This window comes from Mustela lutreola, chromosome 12, assembly GCF_030435805.1.
Source record: "Mustela lutreola isolate mMusLut2 chromosome 12, mMusLut2.pri, whole genome shotgun sequence".
Classification (NCBI taxonomy): Eukaryota; Metazoa; Chordata; class Mammalia; order Carnivora; family Mustelidae; genus Mustela; species Mustela lutreola.
The window spans coordinates 88,784,719-88,802,821 of NC_081301.1; the positions used below are offsets into that span (position 1 = coordinate 88,784,719).

Consider the following 18,103-nt stretch of genomic DNA (forward strand, 5'->3'; position numbering starts at 1 on the left):
ACAGGGCTTGCATTCAAGACCCAAAGTTAAGGGCACCTTAAGAGTCCGTTACGTGTCTGCCTTTGGCTCAGCTCATGATTCTGGGGTCCTGGGATCCAGCCCCATATCGGGCTGCCTGAGGAAGCCTGCTTCCCCTCTCCTTGTGCACACGTTCTCTCTCTCTCTCAAATAAATAAGTAAAATCTTAACCAAAAAAAACAAAAAACAAAACAAACAAAAAAAAACAACCCCAAGCTAAGACTGAGCTGAGATCAAGAGTCATGCTTAACCAACCGAGCCAGCCAGGTGCCCCACAGAGTCCTCTTCAACTTTAATTTCCAATTGTTTATTGCTAGGAGATGGAGCCACATCGGATTCTGAACTTCTATACTGACTTGTATCCTACAACCTTGCTAAATGCATTGATAGCACTGACTCCTTAAGATTTTCCACAGACATAAGTCTGTCTGAAATAGACAAGTTTTTCGTTTTGGGGTTTTCTTTTTTTTTTTTTTTTCCTTAGTGCACCGGCTATCTCCGGTGCAAAGTGGAACAGAACTGAGTAGTGAGCATTTTCCTTGTTTCCAGTCATTAGGGGAAAGCTTCATTCCTTCATCAATGAGTACGCTATGAGCTAGTGGTTTTGGATAATTTCCTTCTATTCCTAGAAACACAAAGCTTTTATCATAAAAGGATGCTAGACTTTGGCAAATATTTTCTCTGTATATAGTAAGACAATCATCTGGTTCTTCTGTAGTTGTTCACATGCTGGATTACACTGATGAATCTTCAAATGTTAGATCAACCTTGTACTTCTAAGATAAACTAACTTGGTTAGTTGGATTTTACTGTTTATATACTGTTGGATTATTAACTTTTTTTCCCCGAGATTTTATTTTTAAATCTTTAAATCGATGTGGGGCTCAATCCCAGGACCCTGAGATCATGACCTGAGCTGAAGACAGATGCTTAACCATTTGAGCCACCCAGGCATCCCTCATTTGCTAGCTTTTTAAATCAATTTTTGCAGCTATGGTTCACGAGATTCACTATAGTTTAGTCTGGTTTTGATACTGGAGAATGCTAGCCTCATAGAATCTGTCATGAAGTACCCCCACTCCCCTTCACCTTTTAAGACTCTTAGGTAGAACTGTTAGTCTTCCTTCTCCCTGGAATTCACCAATGAAGCCTCAAGGCTGGCATTTTCCTTGTGGGAAGGTTTCTAAGTGCAAATTTAATTTCTTTAGTAAATACAGGGCTATTCTAATTAGCTCTTCCTTCAGGGACTTTTGAGGCTTATAAAAAAGAGTTTGCCCATTTCTTCTAAATTGTCAAATTTACTGCCTGAAAGTCGTTCACCGTTCTCCTAATACCCTTTCAGTGTTTGTGAGCTCTGTAGTGCTGTGCTCTGTTTCCTACTGGCTTCCTCTTCCAACACTGTGGCCTGGAAACTTTCCGGGCGGTAAGCTAAGGCCATCCAAGGGATCATCTTGCCCTTTTTTCCCTTCCCTCAAAAATCACTGTCCTGTGCTTCCTGGCATTTTTAAATTTTTGATTATGGAAAATTTCAAACATACATGAAAGCAGAGAGAGCAGTCTAGTAAACCTTCAGGTACCTATCATCCAGCTTCAACAATTCTAAACTCGAGACCAAGATAGTGTCATATATACTCCATCTAGATTCCCTTCTTCCCTGGAGGGGGAAGACATTCCAGACATTGTATTTTCTTCATAAATACTAAAACCACATATTTTTGACTTAAAAAAAATCCATAACCACATTATCAAACCTAAAAATGTCAATGAATTCTAATATTACTGAGTCAGTGTTCAAACTTCCATTTCTCAGGTTTAAAAAAAAAAATTTTTTTTTTTACAATTGTTTTGTTCAAATTGGGATCTAAATTATGTCAATTCATTTTATTTGGTTAATATATTTTTAAAGATCTTTTTCACTTAATTAGGTTCTCTCTCCCCTTTTTCCTTTTCTTAGATATTGCACTATCCAATGCAGCAGGCCCAAATCATACATGGCCATTAAGCACTTAAAATGCAGCTAGTATCACTGAGAAACTACATTTTTAGTTTAATTTAATTTAAAAATAAAAACCAATACTCCAGCTATCAGAAAATGTTTAGTTAGAACAACTTGGGTGCATGAATTTACTTTTTCAACTGTAAGTTTTACAAAATCAAAATAGATTCAAATATTTCTGATAACAATTTATCATCTAAATTGAGATCTAATTATAAACTAGAGTATTCTACAGACTTAAAACTGGTAGTTTTAGAACAGTGGTTCTGAAATGGGAGAACCACTTGTCCCCCAGGGTACATCTGGCAATCTCGTCACAGCTGGAGTGGGGAGGGGCAGACTGCTGGCATCTAGCAGGCATCTAGCAAGTAAAGGCCAGAGAGATGTGTTTACACATTCTCCAATGCACAGCACAGCCCCCACACTAAGACTTCTCCAGTGGACAATGTTGGCAGTGCTGACACACCCTGGGCCAGAACTTTAATCAGACTGAAATAATCTCATGTTATGTCTGAAGGTATGCACAAAAAGATCTGGTTTTTTGTTTGTGTGTGTGTGTGTGTGTGTGTGTGTGATTGTAGCAGCTAATATGATCCCCTGATTGACTGGCAGCTACAAAGTGCTGTCAGTCTATTACTGCAATTCCCTCTGCATTATCTGAAATGCTTCTGTAATCTTCTCTTACTTATCCTAAGTAATACATCACCCAGGAAATTCTGGATAAATGCTAGATTCTTTCCTTGCCATTTTTCAAAATAATGAGCTGCTTCTCCAATATCCTCCAAAGGGGACCAATATTACTATTTTTTAAAAGTATCACTGTGATTTCATAAATATAGATCCTTTCAATATTTTGGGTTTCTGTGATTAAAAAAAAAAAAATCCAGGCGCCTGGGTGGCTCAGTGGGTTAAGCCGCTGCCTTCAGCTCAGGTCACGATCTCAGGGTCCTGGGATTGAGTCCCACATCGGGCTCTCTGCTCAGCGGGGAGCCTGCTTCCTCCTCTCTCTCTGCCTGCCTCTCTGCCTACTTGTGATCTCTCTCTGTCAAATAAATAAATAAAATCTTAAAAAAATAAATAAATAAAAAATCCGGGGGCGCCTGGGTGGCTCAGTGGGTTAAAAGCCTCTGCCTTCAGCTCGGGTCGTGATCTCAGGGTCCTGGGATAGAGCCCCGCATTGGGCTCTCTGCTCAGAGGGGAGCCTGCTTCCTCCTCTCTCTCTCTCTGCCTGCCTCTCTACCTATTTGTGATCTGTCTGTCAAATAAATAAATAAAATCTTTAAAAAAAAAAAAAAAGTCCGTTGGGCTCTACAACCTCTTGTTTAAACTTTACTCAGTCTCTTTCTTAAAGATGTATCTCTCATATTCTGCACCATATTGGAACTTGGAAATGGTCTTTTTTTAAAAGATGAGTTACCTCCTTTCATACTTCATGACAAGACTGATGTTTGGCCTTAGTTCGGTCATTTCATGTCATATTTACTTTTGGGGCATATACGTATATGAATAAAATATCTAATCTCTAGTGATCTGATGTGTTTTATCTCTCATTTCCTTTGTATATCTTTTGGTATTTAGCAAAGTTTGCACAAATACCTTATATAATGTCCTTCATCCTTTATATCTTTTTTATAATATGGTCTGTTGGTTCCCACTACAAACAGTATTGAAATTCCTCCTTTCTGTCTCCTAAAGCACCCCCTTTGAAGTAATATCATCTTATTTCCTGATGATACCTATGGGACAATCAGGGACTATATTCTGTTTTACTTCAACTGTCTCTCCTCTCCCGTTTCCAGTGCTATGTGTCAGCTATGCTTTCAGCCTTAAAGCCATGTAAGACCAATTTTACTGTCTCCTTCGTCTACTGCATGGTTCTGGCTCTCAGTAAGCAGTGTGCTTCTGCAAAGTATTTTACTTTGGTTGGAGGTTTCCCAGGGCCTGGACCACCACGGACCTTTTTGGGGCCTACAGTCACCTCCCAGCTTCAGCTGCTCTCAAAATGACCTGCAGAGCCTTCCACAGCTCGTGGGGCCTCCTTCGTTTAGAGAGGAGAACCTGTTGGTGACCTCATTTTTGGGTACCCTGAATGAACTCTCCCCTATTTACCATGTCCCTTATCCTTACCCACTGATATTCTGGCGTTCACACGTGTTGTGTAACAAAGAATTAGGCCTTTGCCCCTAATGTTCGGGAAGAGACTCTAAAATCCTAGGAATTTTCTGAGTGATGGGTTACTCAGGAGCCCACTCCTTGGATCATAGCTATGTTCAAGCTTAGGAGATGACTCAAGAAAGGGATGGACAATGCCAGAAAGACAAATCATGTGATCAGAGGGCTGGGCGTTAAGTCAGGGGATTATCTTGACTTATGGCAGGAGCCTGCAGGGCAGGCTTGTGGGGGACCAACACCGGGTGGTTACGGGGAGAGGAAACTGCAGTACACCGAGAGGGGTACTTTGGAACTCAGTTTTGTTGCCCATGTTGTTCATGGGTTTGTGGCTCTTACCCTAGTTGCTCTTCTGTTTGTGGGGAAGAATTTGGAAGACTCAAAACTATGCCACTGCTACTCGCACTCTGCCATCAGTTCTTTGTTGGCATTTTCGTTAACTTCAGTGCATCACGTTTCCCCCCTGCATGTTATCTTCATATTTATCATTTTATGCATCGATATTACCAGAAGATTAAATCACCAAAACCGTACTCTAAAGCCACTCTGGGTGGCGACTGTAACTCATCAGCACCGTATTTTACGGGCTGCACAAACTGCAGTAAAGGCCACCAGCTGCTACCTGCTGACAGGGGGACTCTAATTTATACGGGTTAAGAGAACACACAGGAGACCCTGCGTGTCTAGTGACTCCATACGATACCCTACACCGTACCTCCCCCAGTCAAATAACATAAAATGCATAGTACAGTGTTTCAAATAATGCTTCCTCATCCGCAAAATGCATTAAATTCGTAAACTAAAAAGCATGGAAAAAAATGCATATCCCAAGTGATGACACAGGAACCCCATCATAAAAAATTAAAGGAAAACTGTACCTCTGTGAGACGGAGTTGTGATGAAGCAGCCATATAATCAGATTCTAGTTTGTTCTTCTCAGAGATCACTGTAGTATTTTGAAGAATTAAATCAACTTTTTGTATATGCAAAGAAGTACAAATCTAGGAACAAAAATCCCTAAAAGTTTAATCTGTTTGACAACTAAGAAAAAAAAAAGTTTTAAAAAATGTATAAACCATGACAAAGAGAACATTTTTCTAATGCAACTGATAGCTCAAATTGTTCTTTTTACAATTATTTCTTATAAGAGAGTTTTTCGATGTTTTTCTGTATGTTTAAATGAATCATCTGCAACATAATAACTTAGCTTAATGAGTGCTTTTAACCCATTTACTGACCTAAAATGAAAAATGTCGAAGTTAAAAATTATAGTAAAATCTTACCAAGAGCTTTTTAAAATCTAACTTATCTACCTGCTATAAAAAAGTGACTAAAATTAAGAAAATGCCTTACCTTTACAAAGTTTGTTAATTCAGTAACAAGTTTTGCTTTCTGAACATTTATTTCTCTGATTTTGGTACTTGCTTTTCGCTCTTCCTCCTCCAGGTTGCAAACATCCTGTTCCATCAGCTTTAAACTGTATGAAACACATAATGATTGAGAAATCAGAGTTAACACAGGTTTGAGCCCAAATCCTTAGGTCTCCTGCTGTTTGATGGGCTTTTTAAGCCATGCTATTCAGACATAAACACTACTAGCTTCCAGATTAAACAATCTGGTTATGTAACCACTCAGGATCTAAAAGTATTTGTTGAGCACAGCTGAAGTAATGATGGTGGTAATGGTATAGGACCTGGTGTCAGGAAGATGGATTTGATCTCCTCTTTGCCACTGATGACCCGTATAACTAGACAAGTCACTCTTTTTTTAATTTTATACGACAGAGAGAGAGACAGAGAGCACAAGCAGGCAGAGTGGCAGGCAGAGGGAGAGGGAAAAGCAAGCTCTTGGACGAGCAGGGAGCCTGATGCAGGGCTCAATCCCGGGACCCTGGAACTATGACCTGAGCCGAAGGTAGCTGCTTAACCAACTGAACCACCCAGACGCCCCTAAACAAGTTACTCTTCTGAACTTTAGTTTAGCTATGAAGTGGAAAAAGTAATAGTACTTCCCCTACAGAGTTATGATGAAAATTTTATAAAGGTAAAATATGTAACACACTTAATACAGTGCCTGGCCCTTCACTGATGAATATTAGTTACTAACCATCGTTATGAATGTTGTTTACACACAGTCCCTTACCTAAAGTAGCTTAACTGGGGAGATCTGATTAACAGATTAAAAATATATAGCAAAAAGATAATACAACCCTAAAAGTCTATACTACTTTGCTATTCAAGGTAAAGAAACTAAGGATAAGAAATGAAGTTCCCTGAGATCATGAGTGGTATGTGGTTAAGATGTGTCCGACAGCAGCCCAAGTTCTCTTCCACCCCACCACGTTGCCTCTACGGTAAAAGCGGGAACCCAGTTTGGAAACAGTAATACACAAGAATGAACAAGTTCAGCAGATGTTGTAGACAGAGGCCTGAACAGTAGATAAAGGAGAGAGTAGAGGAAGCCAGGGAAGTGAGATGAAATGGGTCAAGTGAAAGGAGACTGGAAACAGTTGAAAGTCAATCTAAGAAAAGGAGTTCTGTACCCAGAGGTGATTAACATAGGTATGAGAAGCAGGCTGGTGATGGGTATGAAAGGCCCTCTCACTACAAAAAACCACATTACTTACGAAGAGAGAGTTTGGTTTTAGACACGGGGTCCGGCAGAACAGTCAAACAGGAAAGGTTAGGTGTCTCGCAGATGATGAAAGACACGAATGAGGGCAAAGGTGAAGGCTGCAAAGGGGCTCAGAGATGAAAACCATGGAGGCAGCCAGACTAAATAGTATCTTGCTTTAAGCAACAAAGGTAACATGAAAATCTGTTACATTTTCCCTAATTGTTAATGGACAATGGTTTAAAAAAACAACAACAAAACCCAGTAAAGAACAAATTCTCTTAATGCATTTCATGCATGATTCAATTTAGGAATGTGCTTAAGAACACATACTACATTAGGTCAAGGTAAACAGATACCTTAGCTCAAGGCAAGTAAGCGGGCATTCATTATCAAAGCCCGACGATGCCATTCGTATCTAAATCTTTATGGGAGGCAAAAAGGATGATCACAACAAAAAGTCAGGTGTGAAGCAGACTACGGGGAAAGCCTTAGAACCGGAAGCCATGCTCCCCTTGCCTGGAACGAACACCCTCGTAGCTTTTGTCCCTCCGCTATATCCCAGTTTCTACAGAACATCCAAATACTACAGAGCGGGTAAGGGGCTCCGAAGAGAGCTGCCTGGGTGCTCTCAGTAAGCCGGCCGTTCTCCTTCAGCTAAGATGTACACTATTTGCATATTCTGTGGAATATGTTATCATTAAGGCAAAGGCAGACGCAATTCCAGTTGTAACAAGGGAGACTTCAGCTGAAGAAGTGGGCCAAACCCCCAGGTGCCCGCCCTCTTCTGTGAGAAATCAGCACCTCCTCCTCCCTCCCTTTTACTCTCTTTCAGAATCAGTGCGAAGGCGCGTAGCCTAAGGGTCTGGGCGGCTCAGCTCGCTGCCTGTACCACCTTCTCTCCTCTCCCACCGATCCAGAGTCGATGGACTTCTTATTCTGGATATAGGTCTGGGTCAGTCGTTCTCAAAGTGTGGTCCAGAGGCCTGTGGGGATCCCGGAAACCACACCAAGGGAATCCTGAACTACTCCCACTGTTGTGAGAAGACTTCAACTGCCCCACGGACTATAGTGATGTTTGCAATGACGGTATAAAAGCAATGGTGAATAAAAATACGCTAGTGCTCAGGGACACATCTAGGTAGAAGCACCAAAGTGCACTCAGCGTCGTGAGATTCTTCAGTGCCCTGTACTCAAAAATTTCAGAAATGTCCAATTCAATTAATATTGCTGTGACAGTAAACTTAGCTATTAAGTCGTGAATCTTACATATTATCATTTTTTACTTCAAGTGTAACATATTAGTTGCAGGTGTGAAACCTAATGGTTTCATGTCTGTATATATCATGAAATGATCACCACAAAAATCTAGTTAACATCTGTCACCGTATGTAGCCATCAAAGTTTTTCTCTGATAAAGAAAACTTTTAAGATCTACTCTCAGCAGCTTTCAAATATGCAATACAGTCTTATTAACTAGTCACACGCCACACATTACCTTCCCGTGAGTCTTTATCTTATCCTGCAGTCTGGACCTCTTGATCACCTATTTTACCAACCCCCAGCTCTCCTCTCTAGCCCCGCCCCCCCATAACCACCAATCGGTTCTCTGTATCTATGCGTTTCTGCCATTTGTTGGTTTTTTAGATGGCACTGTAACTGAAATCATATGGCGTGTGTCTGACTTACTGCACTTAGCATAATACTCTCAAGCTCCACTCATTTGTCACAGATTTCCTTCTTTCTCATGGCTAAGCGGTAGTGCAGTGTGTGCACACACACACATGCATGTGTCTGTGTGTATCTCACTCCTCCTTTACCCATTCAGCCATTCATGGACACTGAGGGTGTGTCCATATCTTGGCTCCCGTAAAGAATGCTACAATGAATATGAGAGCACAGATAATTTTTAAAATCTGTGTTTCATTTTCTTTGAATAAATACCCAGAAGTGGAATTACTGGATCATATGGTACTTCTATTTTTAATGTGTTGAGGAACCTCCATCTTGTTTTCCACAATGGCTGCACCAATTTACATGTCCACCAACAACAGACAAGGGTTCCATTTTCTCCGCATCCTTGCCAACATGTGGTATTTCTTGTGCTTTGATAACAGCCATTCTGATAGGTGTGACATGCTAATCTCACTGTGGCTATTTAAATATCCCTGATGATCAGTGACACTGAGCACCTTTTCAGGTGCCTGCTGACCATCTGTAGGTATTCTTTGGAAAAAATGTCTGTCTATTCAGTTTCTCTGCCCATTTGTTAATCAGCTTGGGGGTTTTTTGCTATGAGTTATAGGAATTCATTACATCTTAGATATTAAACCCTTACTGAACACAATATTTCCAAGTATCTCCTCCTGTTCCATAGGTTGCCTTCTTGGTGTGGCAATGGCTTCCTTTGCTGGGCGGAAGCTTTTATGTTTGATGTAGTCCAATTTGTTTATTTTTGCTTTTGTTGCCAAGGTCTTAGGAGTCAGTTAAAAAAAAAATTGCTGTCCACTCTCATGTCAAAGAACTTACTGTTTTCTTCCAGGAATTTTAGGATTTCTGGTCTTATATTAGTCTTTAATCCATTTTGAGTTGATTTTTCTGTTTGGTGTAAGCTTGTGGTCCAGTTTCACTCTTTTGCATGGGGCTGTCCAGATTTTCCCACACCATTTATTGAAGAGACTATCCTTTCTTCGTGGTTCACTCTTATCTCTTTTGTCATAAAGTAACTGACCACAGATCCATGGGTTTATTTCTGGGCTCTCTATTCTGTTCCACTGATCTATGTGTCTGCTTTTATGTCAATACCTGTTTTGATTAATATAGTTTTCTGATACAGCTTGAAAACAGGGAGCACGATGCTTTCAGCTTTTTCTTTCTCCAGACTGCTTTGGCTATTTGGTATCTTTTGTGGTCCCATAAAATTTTAGGATTCTTCCAATTCTGAAAAATGCCAATGGAATTGGGAAACAGATAGGAATTCCACTAAATCTATAGATTGCTCTGGGTAACACAGATACTTGAACAATATTAATTCTGCAAATCCAGGAGTACAGAAAATCTTTCCATTTATTTGTATCGTTTAATTTCTTTCCTTAATGTGTTATGTACGGTTCAGTATAAGGTCTTTCAAATCCTTGGTTAAATTTATTCTTAAACATTTTCTTTTTGGTGTGATTTTATAAATGGGACTGTTTTCTTAATTCACCTTTGAGTCTGTTGTTAGTGTATGAAAATGCAACAGATTTTTATATGCTGATTTCGTACCCTGCAACTTTACTGAATTTGCTGATTTGTTCTACAAGTTTCTTTTGGTGGAATATTTAAAGTTTTCTATGTAAAATCACGTCAGCCACAAAAAGCGCCGGTTTTACGTCTTTCCAATTTAAATGCCTTTTTATTTCTCTTTCTTGCCTAACCGCTCTGATCAGAAATCCCAATTTCTAATACTATGCTGAATAAAACTGGGGAGGATGGGCATCCTGGTCTTGATCCTGATGTTAAAGGAACTTATTTTAGCTTTTCACAATTGAGTATAATGTTAGCTGTGGATTTGTCACATACTGTCTTTATTATATTCAACTATGTTTCCTCTCTGCCCACACTATTAGTTTTTATTAAAAAATGGGTGTTGTAGTTTGTCAAGTCCTTTTTCTGCATCTATTAAGATGATAGTATATATTTTTTTTGCTTTCTCTTTTATTCAGACATAGCCATAGCACTTACAGCATTTGTACATAAAAAATTTGTACCTACACAACATTCTGACATTAATTACTAACCCATCATTCTCTGAAAAGGGAGAGGGCTCGGGAAGGGGCCTACGGAGTCTACTAGACTCTCTTCATGGTATCACTGTGCCCTGAACGTGACAGTGATGTGTCCTATAATACTTGAAAATAGGTACAGAGCCAAAGGTTACTAATACTGTTAGTGCCTTGCTGATTGACTGGAGACCATGTTTCATATCTAAGCTTAATATTTGGCAATACACTTCTTCCCATTAAAAAACAACAACAACAACAAAAACCCCAGGAAGTCCAACACTGTCACCCCCCACTGGCTGATGTTGAACGCTATCTGTAACACTAGGCCGCATTTTCCTCATAATAACTAATTCCAGGAACTTGAACATTCAATGCTGCTTCTTGTGAAACTACTAAGACTTACCCTAGCTTCAGATCCTCTGAGCAACTCTTCATGGCCAACACCTTCCTCCCTTGAGGTCAGAGGAGGCCTATGTCCTACCGTGGCTGCAGCTTAGAAGAGCAGGTCTAACTGCCAGTCCCGGGCTGACTCCTGCTGTTGTGGAGACTGCTGTTGCTGGGGATGGGACTGAGGGAACGTGCCCTGTGGGGGTGGCAATGCAGCAGAGAGGATAAGCTGTTTCAAGGCTGCTCCATGGGAATCCTTCAGGCTGTAAACACTGCTCAGGAGCTGGGTCAGTGGAGCCCGCGATGGGTGCCGATCTAGGGCAAGCTGGGAAGTCCGCTGCTGCTGTGTGACGGACAACATCTGCGCCCGCTGCTTTCAGGAGCAGAAGCAGGGCAGCCACCGCCCGTCCCGTAAGCATAGTGCAAAGCACCATGACCACCCCACAAGCTATGGGAGGAGGCACTCATGTAATCACTAACCACAAGCTGCTGACCTTGAGAATACCTTGTGTGCATCCTTGTGTGCGTCCTGAATGAATGGCGTTAGTGCAGCCCTCTGGGCTGCTTTGTGGCATTCGAGATGGAATCTGGATCCTGCTCCAGCTATGAAATCGTCACAGTGTCACACAGCAGGGCTCTAAGAGTGCTCTGTGTCCGGCTCACGGTGCCGCTCCGCGTGTTCGTGGACCCTGACTTGGTGGACGTTGTAAAGTCCACTGCTGAATCATGTTGTGTGTGCCACTGTGTCCAGTATGCAGTGCACTTGCATTCTGGTTAGTGTGAAACCTGGTCCTTAAAATTGAAGGTACAAGTTGCTGGATGTTAGATGAATTTCAGAAGAAAGGTGAACGGAATCCAAATTTGACTCAGGGCTTGACTGTTGTAAAAACATCTACAGCCCTTAACCATGGGCCATCTGAAGTTGGATCTTCAATGTTGCTTAGTTTCCTTGTGGCTGGTGAATACTTGCCTCTGTCAGCCATGGCTGTCACTCTACCTGGTCTGTCAGATGCGGCGCAGCTTGTAATTGGGCTAAATATGGAGACTGAGCCAAGGCTTAAGGAACTGGGAAATTTGCAACGTTAGGACCTCACCGGCTGTACCAATGTCTGAATAACAGATTGACTAAACAATGACCTTCTTTGTTACTGTCTTTTCAGGAGCTGGTAAGCTGGTATATGGCGTCTGAGAGGAGTGAAAGTATCTGCTGGGTCCCTGTTGGTGTTAGGGAAGGGTCTGATTGCTGTGTGAGAGGATTTTCTTGAATTCTGGAAGGAAGGAGAAGGGGTTGGGCTGTGATCAAACCTTTCCAATGCTTTCTCAAGGCTTGACTAGGTCTATACAATTATCAGACCCAGAATCTTGGCTTTTGTCAGTGGTCGTCTCAGGGAGAGAGACTTCAATGCCAAGTACTCATCACCCCTAACTTCTGCATAAGTTAGTATGAGGTGAGTACAAACAAAAACTCTGGCCTTGAATTCTACTAAAGATCAATGACACAGTGAGTCTGAAGCCAAATCCGCCGTGGTCCTTTGTTTAGAAACGTGTAGTAACAGGACATAGCTTTTCCCATACTGCAGTGCTCATGACATTTCTGGCAAATGTTCTGGACCATCACGTGGTAATTATAACTGGATGTTCATAGAACTTCAAATGTCCTATCACAGGTACTTCCTAGTACCTATCAATAAAATTCTTGACTACGTCTAGATGTCTAAAACTCTTCATTAAGCTCTTTGACAGTGCACATCCTGGATGAACTAAGTTGTAGCTTATCTGACAATGGCTGCAATAAAATCTCAACCATCTTAGGGCCTATCTGTGCTTGTATAGTTCCTTTGAAACCATTCTTTGCTGAGGTGGATACACTGTTTACTGATTCGAAATTTCCTATAAATTACACATATTCATAGGTACATGACTCTCTCAGTCTCATATGCTTCCTCAAAGCATGTGACAACAGAATTCTGATATTAAATACTCCAGTGTTAATGAGTCACTTTCCAGCAGATGGGTAGAGAATTTTTTTTTTTTTTTTAAACCAGTGAATGTTCCCTCTCTGGGATAAAATACTTTGATCCACAAGATCAAATGGTAAATACTGAAGCAATGAAGTTATATTTTCTCAGACACAAATAATATGCTTCCATCAGTCATGTCATGATGGCTGAAAAACAAAACAAACATCAAAAGCCTCGAACACTAATTGTGTAAATTCTTCATTACTGAGGGATGTGGGTTTCCGGTCCTGTCAAATGTCACTGGCATCTGACTGTGCTTTGTTTTCAGTAAAAAAATCAGTGCTCTTCTGCATAACAGATTTCCATTTATTCTTATGTGAACTCTTTGCACTTCCTGGATCTGGATGTCTGTTCCTTCTCAAGGTTAGGGAAGTTGTTATTTCTTCTTCAAATATGTGTTCTGCTCCTTTTTCTTCCTCCTTCTGGGACTCATATAATGTGAAACTATTTGTTTGATGTTGTCCCACTGGCCCCTTAAGCTATTTTACTTTTTAAAATTCTGTTTTCGGGGCATGTGGGTGGCTCATTGAGGTAAGTGTCTGACTCCTGATTTCGGGTCATGTCATGATTCTTAGGGTCATGAAACTGAGCCCCACATTAAGCTCTGCACTGAGAGTGGAGCCTGTTGAGATTCTTCCTCTCCTTCTACCCACCCCTCACCCCCACTCCCGTTCACACACATGTGCTCTCTAAAAAATAGAATAATAAAATTCTTTTTGCTATTGGGTGAATCCTACTACCCTGGCTTCCACATTACTGATTTTTCTTCTGCTTCATCTAGTCTGTTGTTGGAACCCTCCAGTGTATTTTTTTAATTCAGTTACTGTATTCTTCAGCTCGGTGAAGTCTGTTTGGTACTTTCTTATACTTTCTCTTTACTGAGGTTCTTGCTGTGTTCATTCAGGTTGCAAGTTCAGTGAACATTTTTAAAACCATTACTTTGATTTCTTTTTTAGGTAAATTACCACCATTTCATAATGGTTCTTTTTCTGGTATTTTACCATGATCTTTCATTTGAAACACACTCTTCATTTCGCTTGACTCTGTGTTGTTTCTAAGCACAGATGAAACAACCCTCAGCAAGTCTTGAAATGGCTTCATGGAGATGAACCCTGTCGTTCAAACCTCCTCTGGCTCAGTGGTGATGTGAACCTTTGGGGTCTGAGCTGCCTGGATTTACTCTCGCCAGCTCCCAGTTGCTGAGAGAGTGCCAAGTCCTGCGAGTGTTCCAGAGGAAGGGATCTCAGTCTGTTCCTAGTTTCAGGTGGAAGAAAAGCCAGAAGCTAGAACCCTCAGGCAGCAGCCTTTAAGGCATGCAAATACGGATCCAGTCCTATGGGACCACCATACACCCTGCTGGTCTACAGACCAGGCAACCTGGAAGTGTCCCCTAGGAAACTGTTGGGAAAATCAGGGCTCCACAGGAGTGAGCTCCTTTCCAGGAGGTACTGGTGAGCTTCAGCAAGGCCAACCAAGTAGAAAGATGGCATCTCCTGGATCATGTTCCCTGAGAACAATTTCATAGCTTATAGATATGTGGTAATCCTGAAGCCCCTAAGGCTAAAGTTCTAGGACAAGTAAAGAGGTCTTTTTCAGAGGAAGACTGGAGAAAGTTTCAGACTGCTGTCTGTGAAGTACCCTGGGGATAGTAATCTGCCAAGAAGATTGTTTCAGACCCTTGGGCGCCCAGCTCTGGTGGGGACTGCAGGGGCGCCGTACACCCAGTGCAGGTTAGAGGGAGAATACGAGAGTGGTGCCCACCAGTGCCTGTGTCCCAGGAGGGATTCCCATTAGGCTCCTAACCCGTGGGCAGATGCTTTTTTAATTTTTTTAAAAGATTTTATTTATTTATTTGACAGAGATCACAAGTAGGCTGAGAGGCAGGTAGAGAGAGGCAGAAGCAGGCTCCCTGCTGAGCAGAGAGCCCAATTCGGGGCTTGATCCCAGGACCCTGAGATCATGACCTGAGCCGAAGGCAGAGGCTTAACCCACTGAGCCACCCAGGCACCCTCCTTGGGCAGATGCTTTAAGACGAGAAATGAACCTCCAATGCAAACGGCCTAAGCACTTTTCACACTGCTACTTTTGCTTAGGGTGCTGTGGTGAGTCTCTGCATGAATCCTAAAAAGAGCAAAATCCACTCGTTACTGCTCTATTGTTCTCCTGTGTATAAGCCCCACTGGTTTTCAAAGCCAGACATTTTGGGGACTCATCTCTCTGGTAGAGGTCCCAAGAGCTGGGGGTGCCTGACATGGGGCACAAACTCTGCTCTTCAGGGAACAATTCTGTATCTGTGATATCCTTCCCAAGTGCTGGTCACGCTAAGCGCAGGGTTTTGCAGGAGATCCTGTCCTTGTAGTTCCTACCCTTCTGGCTGTGAACCTTACATCCTTTGTAACAAAAGAGCTGCTGAGTTTGTTTTCAGGTCTTTTTCAGAAGGAACATTTTCTATGTAGCTGTTGATTTGCTGAGTCTGTGCAAGGAGGGGAGTTTAGTATCTTTCCATGCTGCCATCTTGAACCACCTCCCAGTGGTAACTGAGTATGTATCTTTTTAATAGTCCGTGTGACGAAACAGAAAGCACACAGTACTTACGATGCATACCGAAGTATGATGGTTGCCTCACAGAAAAGCACTTGTGTGACTGAGTTGGGAGCTGGACTAGATTATTCTCAAATAAAAATGTTAGGGGCACCTGGATGGCTCAGTGGGTTAAAGCCTCTGCCTTCAGCTCCGTCGTGGTCCTGGGGTCCTAGGATCAAGCCCCGCATCGGGCTCTCTGCTCAGCCTCTCTCTCTCTCTGCCTGCCTCTCTGCCTACTTGTGATCTCTGTCAAGTAAACAAATAAAATCTTAAAAAAAAAAAAGTTATTTCATGAAAGAAGTAAGACAAACTATCGTTATTTAGACTTATGTATTTGGCATATTTTACTCCCCCCACCCAAAGTGAACAAGTGAGTCTATCACTTCAAGAAAAGTAACTGCCAATATTTATCAACAATGATAAACAAATTTCATGTGTAATTTGTATTTTTGAGGAATTTGTGTCTACCACTGTGAGCCTGATAGCTTCCTAATTCTTAAAAGAGTCTTCTGATGGGACTGGAAATCGACATCATTTTTTTTTATATTACACAATAAAATATGTCAACATATGAAAGACCAACATTTTCTAAAGGACTGATGCATGATGTAACAAAATTTCATCATGTAAAAGATCCACTTACAGTGCAATGGACTTTAACGTAAGAGTGATCTACTTCCCTGATTCAGATTTCACAGTGCAACTGAACTTCAACAAACTCCATCTTGGCAGGTTGTGATACAGTATTAAAGAAGATGATAGACAAGTATCTGAAAAGTCTATTAAAGTACTCCTTCCCTTCCCAGCTACAAATCTATGTGAGGCCATGTTTTTCTCATCTATTTCAAAGCAACCTCTCACAAGAGACTGAAAGTGAGCAGATATGACATGAAAGCACTCATTTAAAGAGACTGGTAACAATGTAAAACAATGCCACTCTTTCTGCTAAACATAGTTTAGAAAACCGTGGTTTTTCCTAAATATTTTAACAATCCCCAGTTTTAATTACTGATGTGGTAAATACCAATGATATAAACCGTACCAACATAACTTCTAAGCACAGAAAGGGGTCCAGGGATTAAAAACAGCTAATCAGGGGACAGGAAAACTCACGCCACTTAAGATTCACCAACTTTTGTCCTACACACAATTTTGGGGGGATAAAATGTGTTTGTGGGAATTCATCATCAGGACAGGGTCCAGGCACACGTCAGAGATATTGCAGCTTTGGTTCCAGACCACGGTAAAGGGAGTCCAAAAAATTCTGTGGTTTCCCAGTGCATATAAAAGTTTTATTTACAGTATACTGTAGTCCATTAAGTGTGCCACCGTGTTATGTCTAAAAAATACTTCACTACTAAAAAAATGCTGACAACTACCTGCGCTTTCAGAGTCCTGATCACTACACACATATTGTCAGAATCACCAAATGTGATAAAGAGGCACAAAGTGAGCAAATGCTACTGGAAAAATGGTGCCAACAGATCTGCTTGACACAGGGCCGCACAACCCTTCAATGTGTTAGGCACAGCACAACGGAACAAGGTAGGGCTGTATAACTAATAACAGTACCCTCACAGTGCCCTGCCACCCCCTACCCCCGACCCCGCTGCCCAGATAGGCGGAATCCTACCTCCCCAGTTTGGAACTAATTTTTTGTTCCAGTTGTCTTTTCTTGGTTTTCCTTTCAAGAAGTTCCTTCTTCTTTTGTCTAAGTTCATTGTCTTTGTGTTCTAGATGTTTGTTTCTCTCATATAGGGCAATCAACCCTGCTTCCACTGCTTGCAATTTTCTATTAATTTCCTACAAAAATATTCAAAATTGTTATTTTAAAAACAATTCTAGTTAAAGTATTACAAATCCAGTTAATATTCTTTTTTAATGCTCAAAATAACCAACCTTTAGCTGTTCTTCTAAGTGTCGTCTTTGCTCAAGATCCACAGTGACTGTGAGAAACTGGGCTACTTTTAGGGATGTGTTACTGGAAATGACTTTATTTGAATAAATGGAAGTTTTCACCACATACTTTTCTTCTGCTGTATAGATTTGTTTTAACCGGGTTTCTTGTATTACCTGGCACAGAAGTCAAACAATGTCAAACAAATGTTAGTGTACATTTAATGAAAATATTTTTACAAGGACTGAAGCATTAGAAAATACAGATCAAGTGAATTTTAGAAGATCAAAACAGATGTGTTTTCAATTTTTTTTTCTTTTTAACTTCTCCAGTAACATCTCTCAAAAGGTACTGTTATAGTTCAGGTTATCATTTTGGAAAACACTAAAGAAGAGAGAAGGGAGAAAATCCAAACAACGATGGCAAAGGCGACTATACTTTTATTTGACTACATAATCTCTCCCAAGTAAGTGTCCTTTTGGAGTTTTGTTGGGTCTACAGAAGAGATACCAGGAACGAGTGGCTCAGGACACACAACTGTGGTAGCTCACCTAAGTCACAGATTCTCACCTTCCCTCAGTTATATTGTTCACAGACACATAATCATATTTAATTCCTGGAAACATTTAAAGGATCTCGATTTTTTTTTTTTTTT

General features: G+C 41.1%; 1 protein-coding gene across 2 annotated transcripts in view; it reads right to left on the reverse strand.

The window, feature by feature from the left end:
* The window catches only part of SMC5 (structural maintenance of chromosomes 5), a 97,158-nt gene that overhangs the window by 17,068 nt on the left and 61,987 nt on the right, over window positions 1-18,103 (reverse strand). For both annotated transcript variants that reach the window (XM_059143588.1, XM_059143587.1), the window contains exons 14-17: window positions 17,451-17,624; window positions 17,185-17,354; window positions 5,537-5,660; window positions 5,062-5,184 (exon numbers count right to left, since the gene is read on the reverse strand). In XM_059143588.1, the coding sequence (XP_058999571.1) occupies window positions 5,062-5,184; window positions 5,537-5,660; window positions 17,185-17,354; window positions 17,451-17,624 (591 nt within the window). The remainder of the gene's footprint in view (window positions 1-5,061; window positions 5,185-5,536; window positions 5,661-17,184; window positions 17,355-17,450; window positions 17,625-18,103) is intronic.